Source organism: Pieris brassicae, chromosome 9 (assembly GCF_905147105.1).
Source record: "Pieris brassicae chromosome 9, ilPieBrab1.1, whole genome shotgun sequence".
NCBI lineage: Eukaryota > Metazoa > Arthropoda > Insecta > Lepidoptera > Pieridae > Pieris > Pieris brassicae.
In genome coordinates this window covers 8,153,257-8,172,287 of record NC_059673.1, presented here as the reverse complement: position 1 = coordinate 8,172,287, position 19,031 = coordinate 8,153,257, and the positions used below count along the sequence as shown (strand labels likewise).

At 32.4% G+C, this 19,031-nt stretch overlaps 4 protein-coding genes across 7 annotated transcripts in view; 2 read left to right on the top strand and 2 right to left on the bottom strand.

Annotated features, from left to right (window-relative positions):
• LOC123714010 (serine/threonine-protein kinase 3) overlaps positions 1–11,437 on the bottom strand; it is a 30,383-nt gene extending 18,946 nt beyond the window's left edge. For both annotated transcript variants that reach the window (XM_045667999.1, XM_045668000.1), the window contains exon 1: positions 11,223–11,437. In XM_045667999.1, coding sequence (XP_045523955.1) covers positions 11,223–11,248 — 26 coding nt within the window. In that variant the 5' untranslated portion in view covers positions 11,249–11,437. The remainder of the gene's footprint in view (positions 1–11,222) is intronic.
• Positions 11,438–11,748: 311 nt separating this feature from the next.
• On the top strand, positions 11,749–12,697 carry LOC123714011 (cilia- and flagella-associated protein 20). The gene is made up of 2 exons (XM_045668001.1): positions 11,749–12,169; positions 12,248–12,697. Exons 1-2 carry the CDS (start codon positions 11,894–11,896, stop codon positions 12,563–12,565), a joined length of 594 nt encoding a protein of 197 aa, XP_045523957.1. The 5' UTR covers positions 11,749–11,893; the 3' UTR covers positions 12,566–12,697.
• Positions 12,698–13,073: 376 nt separating this feature from the next.
• On the bottom strand, positions 13,074–17,369 carry LOC123714261 (17-beta-hydroxysteroid dehydrogenase 13-like). 3 transcript variants are annotated; one of them, XM_045668467.1, is made up of 5 exons: positions 17,138–17,369; positions 16,442–16,642; positions 15,914–16,246; positions 15,460–15,704; positions 13,074–13,735 (listed from the first exon to the last, which is right to left on the bottom strand). In XM_045668467.1, exons 2-5 carry the CDS (start codon positions 16,598–16,600, stop codon positions 13,543–13,545), a joined length of 930 nt encoding a protein of 309 aa, XP_045524423.1. In that variant the 5' UTR covers positions 16,601–16,642; positions 17,138–17,369; the 3' UTR covers positions 13,074–13,542. The 3 variants fall into 3 exon arrangements, with proteins under 3 accessions (XP_045524423.1, XP_045524424.1, XP_045524421.1); XM_045668468.1 differs by having other exon boundaries at positions 17,237–17,361; XM_045668465.1 differs by lacking the exon at positions 17,138–17,369 and adding an exon at positions 16,830–17,068 and having other exon boundaries at positions 13,075–13,735.
• A 98-nt stretch (positions 17,370–17,467) lies between these two features.
• On the top strand, positions 17,468–18,699 carry LOC123714262 (BLOC-1-related complex subunit 8 homolog). The gene is made up of 3 exons (XM_045668469.1): positions 17,468–17,641; positions 17,713–17,890; positions 18,235–18,699. The coding sequence occupies exons 1-3, from the start codon at positions 17,584–17,586 to the stop codon at positions 18,518–18,520; spliced, it is 522 nt and encodes a 173-aa protein (XP_045524425.1). The 5' UTR covers positions 17,468–17,583; the 3' UTR covers positions 18,521–18,699.
• Positions 18,700–19,031: the final 332 nt, after the last annotated feature.

Here is a 19,031-nt window from a genome sequence, read left to right as displayed (position 1 = left end):
AACGAATTCTGCTGATTAGTCTGGCCAAGTTATTTCAGAATTAACCAGTATTTTATCTGCCATGACGCATACGTTCAGATATTATTACCCATAACTGTAATATAGCCGGGTCCATGAGAATTTTATGTAATGGCATTGCGTGAGAAAACCATATGAATTGAATACAATTGAAAGACGTTCTGATTTTTTTATGGTAAACTAATTCTAAAAGGTCTGCCAATTCTTACCTCTAGATACAAACAAAAATAAATTACATAATTAGACAAGCTTTAAGAGGCAAACGTAGCATTATTTATTCAACTATAACTAACTAACAAAATATTAAAATATATTAGAATTTTCTAAATTTTTACATCGATTCTATAAATATTATCGGCATTCAAAATAAAAATGATATACCTCAATATGATATTATTCAAATTGAGCCCTAAACGTGGTTTTTATGTAATAGGAGGCAAACGGGCAGGAGGCTCACCTGCTGTTAAGTGATCCCGCCGCCCATGGATACATTCATTGCCAGAAGGCCCGCAAGAGCGTTGTCGGCCTTTCAAGAATTGGTACGATATTTTCTTGAAGGACCTTCAGTCGAATTAGATCGGAAATAAGTACTTCAGTGGGCAGCTGGTTCCACATAGTGGTGGTGCGCGGCAAAAACTGCCTTAGAAAACGCTCAGTTGTGGAACGACGAACGTCGAGGTGATACGGATGATATTTTGTATTTTGCTTGAGGTCCCATAATGAAACTCAGCTGCATGTATTAGTCCGAACAACTCCTGTGAATACTCTCCATGGTAAATGCGGTAGAAGATGCAGAGAAGACCCCACATCTCTACGCAACACCAGGGGATCAAGCCGCACGGAAAGTGATTGGTCGTCCACGATTGGAATCGCTCTTCGTTCAAGTGGAAGTAGTTGGTTGGGAGCTCCCGCCCCGAGGTGAGAACAGTATTCCATGTGGGGCCGAATTTACGCTTTAGAGTTGGAAGCGGTGGCACGGAGTGAGTCGCCTTGCTAAGCACACCATGCTTTTTGGATGCTAATTTAGCCTTCCCTTCCAAATGACCGCGAAACTGAACGTCACTCCATATGTCAATGCCCAGTATTCTGATAATATTGTAAATATAATAGTAAATGTACGTTTGTTCACATTTCTCGGAAACTTAAAAGTCTATATCGTGATAATTTTTCATTTAAATATATTTCAACATAGGGAACAGTCCTAACAAAGTCATTAATTTCGCATTCTTGGAAACCCCAGGTAAACTGTTTACAAGGCACTTCTTGCCGAGCATCACCAGTATGTGGAACCAACTACCCACTTAAGTATTCCCGATCCAATTCGACATAGGGTCCTTCAAGAGTGTACCAATCTCTAAAAGACCGACAACGAGATGTGAACTTTTGGCAGTGTGACCACGGGCGTCGGCATCACTTACCATTGTGCTTCAGCTGTTTGCTCTCTATTCTATAAAAAAAAATACAGGTAATTTCTTATTTATCTTGTGACAGCGGAAACATATTTAAAAATAGAATAAATCTAAAGTTCGTGAGGTTAAAGGGCGATTGATAGTCGGTTATCATTACTTGGGGTTTGTTAAAGCGTATATGAAGTAATAGGTCAATGACCTGTGAATCATTCCGTTGTCATTGTTTTGGGCGTTGCTATCCACAACTTAGAAGGGTATGGCTTAAAACAAAACACATGCACGAAGTTCCGAGGTAAACGTGTTTCACTAATAATTTTTCTTACATAGGGATATTTAAGTCTAAACACCCAGGAATATTTATTTATTTCCACATCATTATTCTACTTTAACAGTTAAAAATAATTCGATAGAACGTCAAAATAATACCTACACTGATTATCCTACAAAAAAAAACATTTAAAAAAATTATATTAATATGTCTTATAACTAACAATATAGAAAGCAACTCTTGTGAACTCAGCCCGTGTACAAACAAATAGGTCTACCTCAGTAGAAATCTTTTACTCGTATTGCTCGCGTGAGTGGCGCTTTGCTAACCAAGTTGGAATGTGCGCGCGGTACATCCAAAAGTTTTGCCGGAAGCCTCAGGTTTCTACTTGGTACCTGTAGAGCCAGTCTCTCCATAATTTCGAGATTATGAACCCGACCTGTAATTATCTTAAATAAGTACACTGACACAGCTAACTCTTGTCTAGTCTCTAGTCTTGATTCCAATATCTCAACAACTTACGAGTCAACGGCTCGTAATATTGTATTTTCTTTAAAATCCTAAGTCAATAATTGGGTATCAGAGAGTAGCCCAGCCGGTTAATACTGCTGTTCTCATTAACTGCGGTTAACAGTAAACACTACGTGACCCGATTTCGTGTCGTGTCACAATAAGCCCTAGTAAATCAAATATTTTTACACGTGAGTTCATCACTTGGTCTCGTTGCAAAGTTTAAAACGCGTAAATGAAAATAAGCAACACATACGGCTACTAGCGATCTGTGGAATCGGCTCTCGGTGGAGGTTTTATATCTACGTATAATTATTTAAAAAGCTTAGTCTTCCCCCAAAGGCCGGCAACGCACCAACTAAAATGGGTGTCCTTGGACTGCCTTTTATGACGTTTGGTCGTCTGTAGGGTCGTTTCCTCCTCTATCTTATGTATATGGTATCAGATATACAGATCTTCTGTCACACGCCGTTGATTAGGTCAAAAACGTTTCCTTCACAGTATGAACATGTATTAGTGGCGCACGTATAGAAATATCCATGTGTACGGTGCTTTGTTCCTTCCATTAGCGACTGCGACTTATGTATACATATGCAGACGACCTAGATATATTAGAAATATTGTGTACTTTGACGACTTTTTATTTCGAATTACAATACTATAAAAGAAGCGTGTTACGCAAATTATAGTAGCCATGATGATCTCCAACCTTCGAAAAGAGATGGCAATATAAGAAGAAGATACTATGAAAGTGGATTCCTAAGATTTTTTTAAAATTTTGTAGTATATTTTTTTTATATTTTATTTATCTATATAAAACTTTTAAAAAGGATATAACATATTTCTAGTACATTTAAGTACTTATTTAAATGTATAGTACTCAAAACCAGACACTATCTATCTATGTTAATTACCAACTAAACATTTCACTATGTTACGCCAGTTTCGACCAGTTCGTCATGCGAACGAGCAATCAAACGGAATTGAAACTGAAATTAAAAAGTGAATCAACACACGCTATGTCCTCTATTCATCGACTTAAAGCACATTTATACGACGTATATTGAAGATTTTTTATCTTTCATTTGTCACATTTCAAATCACTAAATTCTATTCTAATAATAATAGTATATAGTTATTGCCACAGATTACAGCATTTTTGTACAGTAGATCCATTATTAATCATGCGTGTTTATACCATATAATTGTATACATTTAATTAAGAATAGAAATGTTCCAGAAATGCTCCAGACATTTACCAAAATGGCTGACATACAATTAATTTACCAGCTACATCGTACCAATATATAATTTAAGCCTGGATATCGGTCTATAAGCAGGTTTATGAGGTCGTCGACAGTTTAATACGTCCGGGATCATGAAAATCACGTTATCAACTATCTACTGCCAAGCCACCTTTTTTCTTAAGACTTAAGGAATAGTTTACTACAGCTATTTTGTAATATATCCTATAGCAAGTTATACAGAAACATCGATACCATCATGTGATTTCATTTAAAAAATTAACGTGAACTCACAACACAAAATCAGTGCTTAACACGGTGACCAAGTTTTTTAAATACAAAACAACGTTACCATGGCAGCGATCACAGTATCTTTAAGATCCAATGTGACTATCACACCTGTCAACATTCCACAGGTCAAGGTCGAAGTCATCACATCCTTAGAAAAAAGGTTCCCTAGAACCAGTTTTCATCTACGTGAAGTCAAACTCAAAATATCTTTATTCATATAGGTAAACAAGTGCACTTATGAACGTCAAAAAGAAGTTAAATTAATTGTAAATTTACATTTACTACCAGTTCGCAAGTCAAGGGCGCAGAGCAGGTAAGAAGAACTGGCAAGAAACTTTCCGCCACTCTTTCTAATCGCCAAGTATTGAGTCATACAAATTTATTGGATATTGACATAGCATAACTGTTTGTTGGCGCTAAGTCTCGTTTCTGAATCTCACACATAATGTCTGCCCTGTTATACGGGACACATACACTTAATATAAGAAAAAGATATTCAAATAACAATAGCATCGCTTTAAAATAACTCGCAACACGTGCGCCACACATCTGTGTCCATGGAATGTTTTTCTTTATATAGTCATACTGATACATTCCTGAGATTGGAAGCTGGAGATTCCTAAATAGAATTGTATTACTTGCCTCGATTCTCGATTGCATACTTCTAACCTATGTTCACATATTAAAGGAGATTTCCGTATATCAATTATTTACATTTTTACTAAAAATGCTTTTATGTAATATAAATATAAAAAAATATTAGGAATATTTTTTTGGGAATCTGTAAGAAGATTTATGCCAAATATTAAAGCAACTCCAATGATTTATTAGATTAATTGTATTTACCCACTTACAAACGTCTCAACTACCCTCATTTGGATATTAAACGAAAATAATCTTTCAATAACAAAATTGGTCCAATCTTTCGTATTTCTATTGTGTGTAGCAAACAATAATATCATAAAGGATGTTTACAATTAAACGAACCCGATTAAAATTCAAATCAATCAAAGCAAATCACTTTAAAGGGAAATCTCTGAATATGTATTACGTGAATCCCTACCGCATTGCAGTACAAATGATGTGTACATCATAATTGGACGGTAAGCAAAAAAAGGAATTTCGAGAAAATTCGTGTGGGTCATTCCAAACTTAAAATTGTGGGTAATATTTTCTGCTGTACAGAAGAAAGTAGTTCCTAGTCGTAACTACCACACAAAAAGAAGGTTTAGGTGCAACTCACTGGTAACACAAATACCAAACAATGTATATAAAACGCCAATGTTTTAGAAGTTTAATCGAATAAAGGTACCATTTACATGAAGGCTTCGCCATATTTTGTTTATTATCTAGTTAGTTTTAACTAGAACGTCCATAGCTCATATGACCTCTCTTCTTTCAATAAATACATAAGGAATAGTTTTAATTTATGAACCCTAAGAAATGCATTTTATACCTGAGAGACATCTACACAGCCAGTATGTACTAGCACAAAGGTGTGTTCAAAAATCAAAGAAACACAATAATTTCCGTTTTTGTACCTTCGTTATAATTTCATTCAAATATGGCCTTCTTTATATTACTTAAACAGTTTTATAATAAGTTTCTTTCAACCTATAAGTACAAAACATTTGCTAGATATAGACAATATGTTATGACGAACAATGAATATTAGAATGTTTTATCAGCACTTTTCTAAGTATACCTGTACCTTAATTTAAAAAAGGTTAATAACTAATAGTAGCCTATCATTTAAAAAAATCAAACACACAACTACACGCAATACTCGTCGAGCGAGATTGCTTATCTTGTCGAAGCCGCGTACAAATTATTTGAAGAAGTCTATTAAGTATGAGGGTGTGCAATTATTTAATCAATTACCGTCTAAAATTCGTAATATAAGCGTGTTTAACCAATTCAAAAAGGCATTAAAGAAACACATCAGAATAAACCTAGTAGACTAAAATTGGGACGTCTAATAGCGATGTGTATAACGCTCGTATATACATATTAAGTTTCTCATGTAAATAAAATGTAATGAGAAATAAAGTTCTTCCAACATTAAGTATAGTACAAATACGCCAGATCATTTACACTAAGTGTCAAACTATTTCAACGGGAAAATATTACATTTAACTAGTTGATATTATCCTGTTTGACATCGCCTTGATCCTTGAGTAGTATTATGAATACATTTGACGCATATTCAACAACTAATGCGTCAAAGGCGTCGTCAATCATCCGATCGCAGATCATAACTCAATTTAACATTCTATATATTTTTGGCTTGGAAGCTTAACAGTTTGATTTTTGTTATAAATTCTCAAGCTCCATTTGCGTTGCCTTTCAATGAATGTCAAGGATAAAAAACTAATCACATCCTCAACGAATTAAAACGTGAGTCATCATTGCATTTCAAATGTAATCGATACCCCGACTTAATTACTGGAAATGTCTCGAAAAGATCAATCTACAATTAAAAAGATTACAATACTTAAGTGTTTTGTGAGTTTTAATTAATTTTTAAATATTTTTTATGCATCGTAATGGATAGAAACGTCCTGAAACGAAACAATAAATAGTCCTCAATCATAAAGTATGCAGAGAGGTTTCATATAGTTGCATATTAACACAGTTATACTTAATGACGTTATTCGCTCGTATTTTTCCAATCAAATGCAGATGGAACTTTTTTTATACAAATTTAATTGGATTAAAAGCTGGTGGAAAGATTACCTAAAACTCGAGTACAGCGTATGTATAAATTTGCCTTTCGGGCACATCTACGGAGCCGGTTGACCTATTCAATAAATATTAATTAAACAAGTTTGTGCTAATTGTATTAAATGTTAAATTATTAATTTGTGTTCCTCATCAAAATGTACAAATTCATCGATTTTAAGTGTCCAATAAAACAATTGGAGTACCATTCATTTCTAGAGAAAACTAAAATAGCCGGCCCTACGGCATGAATATGTATTAATTTAAAACTGTAAATCCTTGTAACCTAATTTAACTTCCAAGACTTTCTTTTTAGACACGTTTGCATTAACAACTCAAAATAACTGTAACAATACTAAAACTTAAATCGAAAACAGAAGAAGAAAAAGCTTTGATTGATTTAAGAATATGCGATAATAGTCTTTATTTAAAAAAGACTATCCCATACAATTTTGAATTTTGCTTCTAAAAGTAAAACTCACCTCGGTCTTTCTAACGTTTTGGCATTCATTTTATCCACGTTTCGTCTCTTACAGGTGTCACATCTGAGAGTGGGGAGACCCCCCTCCCACAGCCCGCTCTTCCAGAATATTAATTTACCGTCCGTATCCATAGACTTGCATTCTCAACTTTATTTATCCACTCTTTAAACCGAAGGGACACACGCAAAGCACGATACGCTACTCAACACTGTCGTCCTTATATTTACAAAGAAAAAACACTCACTGTAATAACCACGACACGAACGGCCCGCAACTAACGCTTATTAATAACTGACTAAATATCCAAGGACTAAACTTTGAAACCTTTTTCATAAAGCGTCCCATAGACGAAATTGAGACACGACCCAATATCAAACAATAATAATACATTCTCAAAAGATGTACCTTTTTTTACTCATACGAAATTGGGGAACAACGTTCCCCTGCCAAAACACTGTAGGCCTTATAACCACTTCATCTATGACCCAATGGCCAATTTCCGTTGTAAACTGTAAACTTTTGTATTTATTACTACTATTAGTTTAGCATAGCAATACCTGAACATTCATATTTCAATAATATTTTAAAACATTATTAATTTTGCAGATTTAAAGTCTTGTACAAAATAGCTATTGCACAATTCATCCTTGTCACAAAGACTAAGAAACAAATCAAAACTTATTGATATAATTCACATTGATAACTTATGAACGTCAAAATTAAAAAAATATATTTATCATTGGCCTGGGGTATTATCATGGGTCATAGCGTCGGACCGCATACTTTTCTTTTACTTGTCTTTCTCTTCTGTGCCACATGCGTCGTAGTAATGTATTGAAATTACCTTCACTGTACGCAAGTGTTAATATAAAAATAATCAAACGGTACTGTATGGAATGTACAACCTGAGTTTGACACAATACATCTATAGATTATTGAAATATCTGTTGGACAAGGAAAATATCGATTCGATACGAATTGTTAATCTTATACAGGTATAAGACAAGTACTAATATAGCAATGTAAACTACAAAATTAATGTTACAAGGATTCAAAACATTTCTTAAGATGCAAAACAAGGATAGGAATGCATGTTTAAAAAATGTTTTGTCCAAACCTCTGCCCCAACAGCGAAATACGAAACTAAAATTTTTAAGTTCATGGTGAATTCATAAAAAATATTTTATTGGAAACTAATTATAACTGTAGAATTTATTTGTTTACCTCTATACTAATCTTAATTTCTGATTCAAATTAATTTGTACGTGTTAGTCCATAAATCATGGAAGGCTTACTCTGTATAATTTACAACAATTAGGAACACTTGTATCATATCAAATTTTATATTAAGAACATTCGTCTATGTGACAAATTACAAAGATGCCAGGAACGAAGAAGGTATCAAATAGCCACTTCTTTCTTGTATCTCCACCCTTTTGTTTAGCTTATAAACCACATCACTCATAAAAACCATTGAGAATAAATAAAATAAAATAAAACATCGCCTACAACAACAACAACTACCTAACGTAGGTTTTTTTTTAAATTACTCAATAATTATAAATAAACTTGAGCGTAAGAAACCACCAAAACACCAGTAAGGGTCGAATCCTGGTGCCTGAAAATGTAAAGTTAAAACTGCAAGATGAGGTGATGAGTACATTAATAAACTAGAGCAGCGTTTTCATAAAATCTACAATGACGTCTGAAGGAGCCAGCGCTTAAAAACGGTATACTTTTTAAAATATGAATATAGTATATTCATATTCAAAGAATTTCTAGTTAACAAAAATGTCTACCAATGCGTAGATCTAATAATAAACGATCAGCCACGCTGACCTTTTTACTAGTGTAACGTAGGAAGACGTGTTAGCTCCGGGATTAACCCACTTTAGAAAAGGAATATACGACAATGGCTTCCGAGGGCAACTAAAAGGAATTACCTGATAAAAAAAATTGCTAATTTTCCAGGAAAAATATAACCAACAACAATATAAACAACAACTAATGGGAAGGACAGCCTACAGACATTTAATTCAATTTTTAATTTAATTTTGGTATTGCATAACACTTGCGAACATTTTTTTTAAATAAAAGCAAAACTTTACAACTTTAACATTTTTTAGCGGTCGAATGCTTCATAGAAAAGCAATGTCGGGAAAATGCCCTAGAATTTGACGTATGTGTTTCCGCTCGCAGTATTTTGCAGTGAACCCGGTCAATGAACTTTATAGCAACTGTACTCAAGCTTCGGTAGAACCTTTTCAATTTTAATTTCATACTTGATGTAGAAGTAAGAAAATAATAAACACATTTCAGTTTTAAGCAATAATTAAGTCTTAATTAGTATCATTGATTTGAAGCTGGCTCTTACTGTCGAGACCATAAGTTAGATTAAACTAAATAAACAACAATTCAGCGTTTTCTGTGCTTTAAAGCCCTATTAAAAGCTACAAAATATGTAGGTAGCTGCCACCCACATAACATTTACAGCGTTTATTTAAAGCTGGCTAAACAGACAGGTCGTCTTAGATCGACGACCTAGAATCCGCATAAATACTAGTCCACTTTTCGATAGTTCCACGCGGATTTACTATTTTTTTGAAGTAATCACTATGCAATAGCAGCATGAAAGATATATATATACATCTTCATAAGCGGCGTTTAGATTTTGTTGGCTAAAATATTTTGAAAAAACTGTATATCTCATCAAAAACTTTCGACAATAACGACTATCAATCGCTCCTCGCCAGGTCAGTGGTATAACGAGTTGATTTAGAACAATAGGTGACAAGTAGGCTGCGATCAGCGTCGTTGCTCGCCATAGAAAATAAACAATAGCCCACCATAAACAGCCCGTGTCAACAGGACACGTACCTTAACATCTTTTATTGGCCTATTTATTAAGTCGGTTCATATTGATATATTATAATAAGATAAATCAGTATTTTCTTATACATTTCAAAATCCACTACATCCTCAACACAAAACGAATCACACCGCCAAGATTAAATATTTGAAAAAGGAAAATCGTAAATATATACTTACTAGGGAAAACCCATGATGAACCTAATTAAGCCTAACCCAAATGATTATTTATGAAAATACTATATAGAAGCTTGAATCACGCGAGCACATTGCTTCATTAAAGTATGGAGAGAGCAAAACAATGAAGATTTTATTTTATTAAAAAAAGAATATTTATCCATTGTAGCGTAACATGAATTTTCATAGGAACCAACAATTGTTCTGTGATTAAAGCGCCTGCAGCTTTGCTTTTGTTTTACTCCTAGTTCCTTTTTTTTATTTTGGTTAATTAATATCAAGAAGTAACAGGAAATCTTTATGCACAGTCTTATGACATCATAAAAGTAATTAAACTATATAAACATTAACATAATGGTACTATGTATATGAAAAAGAAATGTATTGATATACACTCTACATACTTTTGAAATTACTTAACTCATCACTTTATTACAGGTCTCTACTACAGTCAAGATTTTTTTAGTTCTTAAGACTTTAAGGGCAATAAGGTAGTATATACATTAGTAATTAGGATAGTCAAACAAATGTTTTAACATTAATAATTGCTATAGATTACACCATCAAATATCAAGGCTATAAAAAGTTTATGAAACCATACCATACCAACCTTGGACTAACACAACAATATAAATTATGTTATGTTGTTTAAGAACTCGTCAACAATAATGTTGTTTTGGTTTCATATATTGTCTGGCTATTGATTCATTATTTATGTATATGTATTATATGCATATAAAACCAGTTCAGAAACATATTGGACGGATTTATGAAAAAAATTACTTCTTATTTTTTATGGATAAAATTTATTGTGGGTAGTTGTAAATTCTAACCTTTTGTCTTTAAATTGTAATATAATATATAATTATATCCCTAAACAATTTAAGTGCATATTGTTTTTTAATATATTAAATATTTATTATTGGGTCCTACCATAGGTTATATAATTTTTATAGCTTTATGACAATTGTGACAAATAATTACTGTCATTTTTTTTAAACATATTTTTTGTGTGTCCAATTTTATCATATATTTTTCTAATTTTTGAGAATTTTGTTTAGTAACAATTTTATACAAGGTTTTTTTACATTAAAACTAATCTCCGAGATATATAATAGATTAACAAAAGACGGTAAGCGTAAGCTTATGCTGCGAATGACTAACTTAAGAAATTCAGAGCGAGTAGTAAGTTGCATTGATAGATCATACCAAACAAAATACATATTACACTTACCTCTTCGATGATGAGTTTTCAGTCATTTTCAATGTATCACATTAAACAAAAAATAACAAATAAAAGCACATTATATTGAATTTCACTAGAAAAAGTATTAGTTCATGTTGTAGTACTTATAAATTATAAATACTAAATATTTACAGCTATAACTAAATAATTTTAATGAAACTCAAAAAATTTTACTTTTCAGCAGTGTGCAACGCATCGTCTGATTTTCGTTCAACTGTCAAATATTTGACATAAATTGTCATTATCACTGTCTGATGTTCAATCATAAATCTATTCAACTCTAGACAATGGATATTTTTGGACATAGACAAAGCTGCTCTCTGTATTTTAGTAAAGAGTATGTCTAATTAGTTGTAGTCAAATTCTTTATTTTCATAACGGTAATAATTTATAAAAATTACTAATTTGCAAAAAAGGAGGAAAATTAAGATATTGATTTACATAATAAATAATGCGTTAAATGGAATATAGTCTTTATCGTTGCTATGGCAACTTCCTAGAATACAAGCCGGCCAATGGCGGAGTTTCAAAATTTTCGTGTTTGTTGTCACATTGTCATTTTATTAGAGCCGCGAAAACTTGCAATTTATTGATTAAACAATAGTTGTTAGCAATTAAGAAATACATGGATAAGATATCGTGACCACAGTGCCTTCGCAATGTTCAAGAATACGTTTCAGTCTGGTTTTCTTTCAATTCTTTACAGTATAGGCAGTAAGCCTTTGCAAATTTGGGATAAAAAAGTTCGAAATGGGCACATAAAGAGGATTACTGACAATGATATACAAAGCTTAGTGTTGGAAATTGTTGGTACCAATGTGTCAACGACGTATATTACTTGCCCAGCTGATCCAAAGAAAACCCTTGGCATCAAGCTTCCTTTTTTGGTTATGATAATCAAAAACTTAAAGAAGTATTTCACCTTCGAAGTGCAGGTATACAAAATATTTAAATTCTACAATAAAACACTAAACTTCTTAGCTTCATAAATTTCAAGAAAAATTTATCAACAGGTACTTGATGATAAAAATGTAAGAAGGAGGTTCCGTGCTAGTAACTACCAGTCTACAACTCGGGTCAAGCCATTCATTTGCACAATGCCAATGAGGTTAGATGAAGGCTGGAATCAAATACAATTTAATTTAGCTGATTTCACCAGACGAGCGTATGGAACAAATTATGTTGAAACCTTGAGGGTACAAATACATGCCAATTGTAGGATTCGAAGAGTTTACTTTTCTGATAGACTTTATTCTGAAGATGAACTTCCAGCAGAGTTTAAACTGTTTCTGCCGATTCAAAATAAAGCTAAAACAGCTGTTGCAAATTAAATTGTTAGTCACTATTCATTTTAACAAATATATTATTAAGTCAATTTATTTTTATTTATGTTATATGTCTACACCTTTGATAATACATTTTAATATTAAAATAAACACGCACATTAAATAAGAGTTTTTATCTTCCTTAGACATGTTTGTGCATACTTTCTTATATTCCCAGAGACAATCATCACCAAATCATAATCTGTTGAACACTACAGACAATTAAGCAACTTAAACCTAATCATCCAGCTTGCAATTATTTTATGATATTTGAATTGTAAAGAAAAATTATAGCTTAACAAAAATTAACCTTTATTAAAATCTAACACTACACACATATATTTTTGACTTGATTTAAAACCGTACAAAATACATATATTTACTTATAAAATAATTATTAGCATTGCACTTTATTTGTATTGAAACTTTCATAAAAATAAAAGCAACAAACATTTTTTTCATAACAATTTAAATTTTTAGGAACTTCATGAAACAATAATAAATGGGAAACTATTGACACATAAACCTTGGTTCATTGACATAAAATTATTTTGTTTAGAATTAAATGTAAATGATTTATAACTTTGTTAACAAATTTTTTTAAAGAGATCAATGATGCATCATACAGAAATAAATTATTTATTTGTTTTACATTTAATAAAACAAACAATAAATTTTTGTGTTAAATTATTACTTGCTTAGATAGTATAAATCTTTTCAGTAATATGATAATTTTGATAACCTTCGCAACAATTGGGAAAATTATCGTTATCAAGTCAATCGTAATACTTCTACATAATTAAAAAGCGATATTGATTTTTTTTGTAAATTTTAAGAAAAATATCACATAAAATAATTGATTCTAAAGATGCTTATTAGAAAATTTAATTTTACACATTGAGGCAAAATAATAAAGCAAGATAAAAATTATTCTATCTGCTGTGTTTATGGCTTAGTCTTATTATCTTACTATCTATAAGCATTTAGGCGAAATCAACTCCTGTATCCAACAAATCTCGTATCATCATAGTGGCCTTACGAGGCAATACACGTAGGACATTGCCCAAAAATAGCATGTGCTTGGGTACTGAGGCTTCAGCGTAGTTGCGACGAACACTGTCTAGTACAGCTTTAGCCGCTCGCTCTGGCGTTATAGTCCCAAAGTAACTTGGAATTCTGAAAATACTTTTTTTATAATTCATTTCATGTCAATAATTTAAAAGAAAATAGTCTGTGCAAAAGAGGTTAAGGCGGCCGTTAAAGGCGGTTAAATGAACTAATATATTTCTTATTGCCATGTCATGTTTATACAATATATTATTATATAAATTTAGGCAGTTGCAATTGGAATGCTACAACGGTTCTTTTTCGGCATAGACTTAGAAAAAATATATATAATAGGGGGGCAAACGCGCATACGGTACCCATTTTTAGTGGGTGCGTTGCCGGCCTTTGCGGCAGCGTACACTATAAGTTTTAATAGATGGAGGTCTCGTATCTCTCGGGGAAGACCCCCACCGGGAGTTGATTCCACAGTTCGCTAGTTCGCCAAAGAAAATGCCTTGTGAAACGGACTGTGGAAGACTTCCAGTCATCAAGGTGATGTTGATCAACTATTGAATTGATACGGCTCGTACGGTGTTAAAACGAGGTAGGAGAGATCAACCCATACAATTCTTCTGAACACTCGCCATAGTACACTTTATAGAAAACGCAAAGAGATGCAATGTCTGCCCAGAGGGAGAGGATCACGGCGATCAGTAATAAATTGGAGATTGACAATTCGACAAGCGAAGGGCTTGCTGAATTTCGTCAAATGGAAGAGCTGGTATTTGGGAGTAACAGCCCAGAGATGGGAGCAGTATTCTATAGGAAGTCGTACTTAAGCCTTAAATAGATAATAAACTATAGATATTTAACAACCACAAGCTGGCCCAGGTTCAAGGTGTATATTTTTACGGGCAGGATGCTCACTTCATGTTAAGTGATACCGTCGCCCAGGGACACATTGCCATGAGGCTCGCAAGTACGTTGCCGGCCTTTTATGAAATGGTACATTTTTTTCTTTAACTCGAATTGGTTCGACAGCTGTGGGCAGATGATTACACATAGTGGTGGTGCGCAGCAAAAATTGCCTTAAGGAACCCTCAGTTGTGAAACGATGGACGGTATTAAACTGTCCTGATGTTTTGCGTGCTGCGTGCGAACGTGGCTATAGACATTACCTCCAAAATAAGAAGACTTAAATGGCGATGGGCTGGACACATGTTAGGAGGAAAAGACACATGGAGTAAAATTGTGAAACGAGTAGAGGAAGACCACAAAAAGATGGGTAGACGACATCAGACAAGAGGCAGGAGTGATGTGGAACAGAGTGGCCCAAGAAAGATATGAATGGAAAAGGTTGGAGGAGGCCTTTGCAGACTGGCAAACAGATCTGCAGAAGTCAAGCAAGATCCAAATATTAGAATAGTTTTTTTTTTCAATTTCTACTATCTAGTTTAATATAATGATCTATGTTTATGTGTGTACCTAAGTTGATCTGAATAAAAGGCTAAGTATATTATTATTATTATCTTCTAATTATTTAGGTTTTTCTTTGAAAATACGTAAACCGTACGACCTATTTCAATGAAATTGGTATTTACAGGATGCCAAAGTCAAATGATTAAATCAGTGGACAATAATATATTATGCAGTGTTTTGATGTTTTTGTCTACTAAATGGGTACAAAATCAGACCAACCAGGACAGTGGAGTCATGATCATGATGTAGGATAAACTTTAACAGTAACTTTTAACAAAATATCAGTTCTATACAATATACAGACATTATGCTTTCTAATTGATAATTCAATTTGAAATTAAAAATTAAAAAAAGACTAATTAAATTCTACATACTTAGCTTCCATATCTGAGTTCTCTTTCACTATGAATGGGTAAATGTGGGATAGTGTTATATGAACTCCATCAAGCCTATTCACTCTGAAATCTTCCATCAAGGACTTAGCAAGACCCTGAACTGCAAACTGTGCAACACTCAATGGCATTAAGTCCTTGTTATAACTTAACCCAGCCACCGATGTTAGAGCAATTATATGGCCATGATTTTTCACTTTCATTTGAGGCATTAACTGATCTATCAGCTGTAAAAAAATTATTACAATGTATAAGTTACACAACTATTTTAAAATTAGAAAAGAATTATATTATAAATGATAAATTATTAGGTTTTAGTCCTACCTTCATACTATTTTGAAAAAACTGTACTACTTTAAATTAAACTTTACACATGGAGAACCCTCTACCAAAATCTGTTTTGAAATTTGGAACTGTACAAGATAAAGTTGCATACCCAAATATACGAGTTCAAAGTCAAATCCATAGTAACTTGTATATCCTGCGGTAGGAGAGATATCAAGGACCTAGGACTGGGTACTCCACAACAGTGGAATAGCATAGTAACAAATCCAATGTCTTTCTCAATAAACTTGGTTAGAGCCAAAATATTACTCTTCTTGGTAATATCACAACAGTAGCCATGGACATCATCGTACCCCATCTCTTTTATATATTCTATAGTCCTTTCATTATTTGATTCATTGATATCTACACAAATAACTGTAGCTCCTAAGTCGGACAGTTGTATGGCAAGAGACTGGCCAATACCTCTACCTGCACCAATAATCTGAAATAATAGTTTTGGTTACAATAACAGTTAGATCTGATCTGATACAGAAACATTTTAAGATTATATTATATTATTGATTAATTGTTTTAATTGTTTACATTAGTTGTAAGTTTCTTGGTGAACACCACATTTGATATGAGAAGCATGATTAATTTTCTTTTCAGTCTATCACTCAAACGATTCTGGACTTACCAAAGCTGTTTCATTTTTCAAAGATTTCATAGGTGGTGGTACAAAGAATTCATACACTGATTCAATAATAGAGATGATAGTATTTATGTAGACAAAAAATATGTCTACCATCAGCACACATAGTGAGTACAAACGCAGCAACATTTGAAATGGTAGCATTGGGTTTAAAATAGTTCTTATTAAGCTTTTACTTTCTGGAGACTGTAAAAAACAACAAAAAAAAAGGAAAATTGTAAATTAATTAATAATTGAATGATTTAGAGACATAGAAAATAACATTGTATAATTAATAAAGATGTCTTTATGAGGGTAGGTAATATAATATCCTTACATATATATGAATAAGAATAAACTATTATTGTAATACTTAAATACTTTTAAAACTCACCATATTTACTTAAAAAAAGCTTCACTGGTTAGTTAATAATAAATACCTGTTAGTAAAAACCCCTTAAAAAATATTAAACCAAATTATAAAATTTTAAATAGTACGTTTTATATGATACATATGGGTGAATTGATAGCACTGATTTTAATTAAATAATAATCAAAGCGGATTTTACATGTCAAGTGCAATGCTTTGTACGATAAGATATGGTTTTAGGATAATACATTCGAAGGGACTCTAAACAAAAAGATTGATATTAATATGTTCTGATAAGAAAACGAATCAGTTATCATAACAAATTTACTCACTTAAGTTGTTTATATGAAATTATGTATATAAATTTATTTAGATTATATATTCTAGAAGATTCAGAAAAGTTAAGAAGAAAGTTATTGGAAATTACTGGCCTACGGTTGCTGGTCAAAGGTCGTCTAAACTCTAAACTAAGTTAAAATGAAACTATGCTGTAAAAAATATACACAGTGGCAAAGTTTGAAACTTGAAAGTACTTCTGTATTGCAAGCAATCATAATTATTCTAAAATTCAATTCAAAGAGTATAGCATCACTATGTATTGTAAGATTAACTTAATTAATGGATCGGATGGCTGTCGAAATTTTGTAATGTCGGTTGTCAAATTTCTTTGGTAGGCTTGCGCATGCGTGAAGGTGACACCTATCAAATGTTTCCCAGTGTTTTTTATTAACTATTTAGAATTAGAATTTCTATAGATCTCAGGCAAATATTGTTTTGTATGATCATGGCCTTTGTATATCAAGGAGATGCTGATTTAGAATCAAAATCCAAGAAAGGTATTCATAAGTTTTAATGTTGTAAAAAGTTACAGAGTAAAAAATTACAATCATAAAATTGTGTATTTCAGCTGCTGAACGGATTTCTGAGAATATGCACATTGTCGCCAATGAACCTTCGTTAGCTTTATATCGATTACAAGAACATGTTAGAAAAGCTTTGCCACCAATGGTGGAACGGCGGGTGGACGTCACAAAGCTGCAGCATGACCTACAAGGACGGTGCTATGATGTCGAGTATGCTCTGAGGTAACATATAAACACAACACTGAGGCAAAAGATCTTGTGAATGTTTACGAGATGGAGTGGTCTAGTTAAGAACTAAAAATTCTTCAAAATTATACACCATTGTAAAATAAATGCAGGACCAAATTTGGTGGAGGATAATTATTTGTGCCACTTCTTAATTTAAATACCTACATACAAACTAATTTCACTGCTATATTATTATTTATTATTAATTAACATGTTCTTTTATAATAAGTAACTATAACAATGCATTTTAAATATTATAAAATTGCAATATGGCATTTAAAAAAAATCTATTAAAACAAAGAACATAGTATGCCTAAATACAACTTTAAATTTTGCAGTGCTGTCAAATCAATGGATGCAGCTGCTACAAGCTTTCAAAACATCCAGGAAATGATAAAACAAGCAATATTTTTAAAACAACAGCTAAAATATGAAGAGGCTAGAAGAAATAAAAAAGATACAAATTCTGTGTACAAACGTCTCTCTGCTCACATTGTTCTCGATTTGCCAGATCTTTCTGATTTCTCTATGGTCCGTGAAACCACTAATAGAATTGAAAATATTATGGCTCATGCTAGAGGATCTAGTAACGAGTTGCATAGATCCCATACAACTTTGCATTAAGTTTTTAAACCTTAGAAATAATACACATCTAAATGAAGTATTACAGTGAGCGATAGCTGTATTAATCAAATTTAGATATTCAAGTGTTATACTACTGAGGCGTCTATTTAAATTTTTCACAATTCAAATGCCTAATTTTTCTAAAATGGCTTAATATAAGAAAGTGTTAAATATTTTTAAGCTAAAAAAGTGTTTCTAGTCCTGATATTCTGAATAGTAATCTTTAAGATTATAGGTGTGATACTGTGTGGCTTTCCAGTGACTGCTTAATCATACAGATATTTATTTTATCAAGACTCATTTTTACATTAAATCTAGTCATTACAAATAAGTAACAATTAGTCTTGATTAAAAATAATAAAAGCACTTTACATATTAGCTTTAATAACATAAATTGCTTATAATCACGCTTATTTCAATTAAAAATAAAACAAACTATTCACTTTTTTCTTCATAGCCTTCCTTTGCACTGGTAGGCATAAATCGCTATGTTGCTTTATTAAATACCCAA

Bases quoted from the DNA above. Each gene is read 5' to 3' on its own strand.
- LOC123714011 (XM_045668001.1), top strand. From the start codon at position 11,894: ATGTTCAAGAATACGTTTCAGTCTGGTTTTCTTTCAATTCTTTACAGT. The intron at 12,170-12,247 runs GTATACAAAATA...ATTTATCAACAG, and splicing joins ATTTCACCTTCGAAGTGCAG to GTACTTGATGATAAAAATGT.
- LOC123714261 (XM_045668465.1), bottom strand. The intron at 16,247-16,441 runs GTAAGTCCAGAA...CTATTATTTCAG, and splicing joins TGAAAAATGAAACAGCTTTG to ATTATTGGTGCAGGTAGAGG. The intron at 15,705-15,913 runs GTATGCAACTTT...ATTTTTTTACAG, and splicing joins CTTTGAACTCGTATATTTGG to CTGATAGATCAGTTAATGCC.
- LOC123714262 (XM_045668469.1), top strand. From the start codon at position 17,584: ATGATCATGGCCTTTGTATATCAAGGAGATGCTGATTTAGAATCAAAA. The intron at 17,642-17,712 runs GTATTCATAAGT...TGTGTATTTCAG, and splicing joins AGAATCAAAATCCAAGAAAG to CTGCTGAACGGATTTCTGAG. The intron at 17,891-18,234 runs GTAACATATAAA...TAAATTTTGCAG, and splicing joins GATGTCGAGTATGCTCTGAG to TGCTGTCAAATCAATGGATG.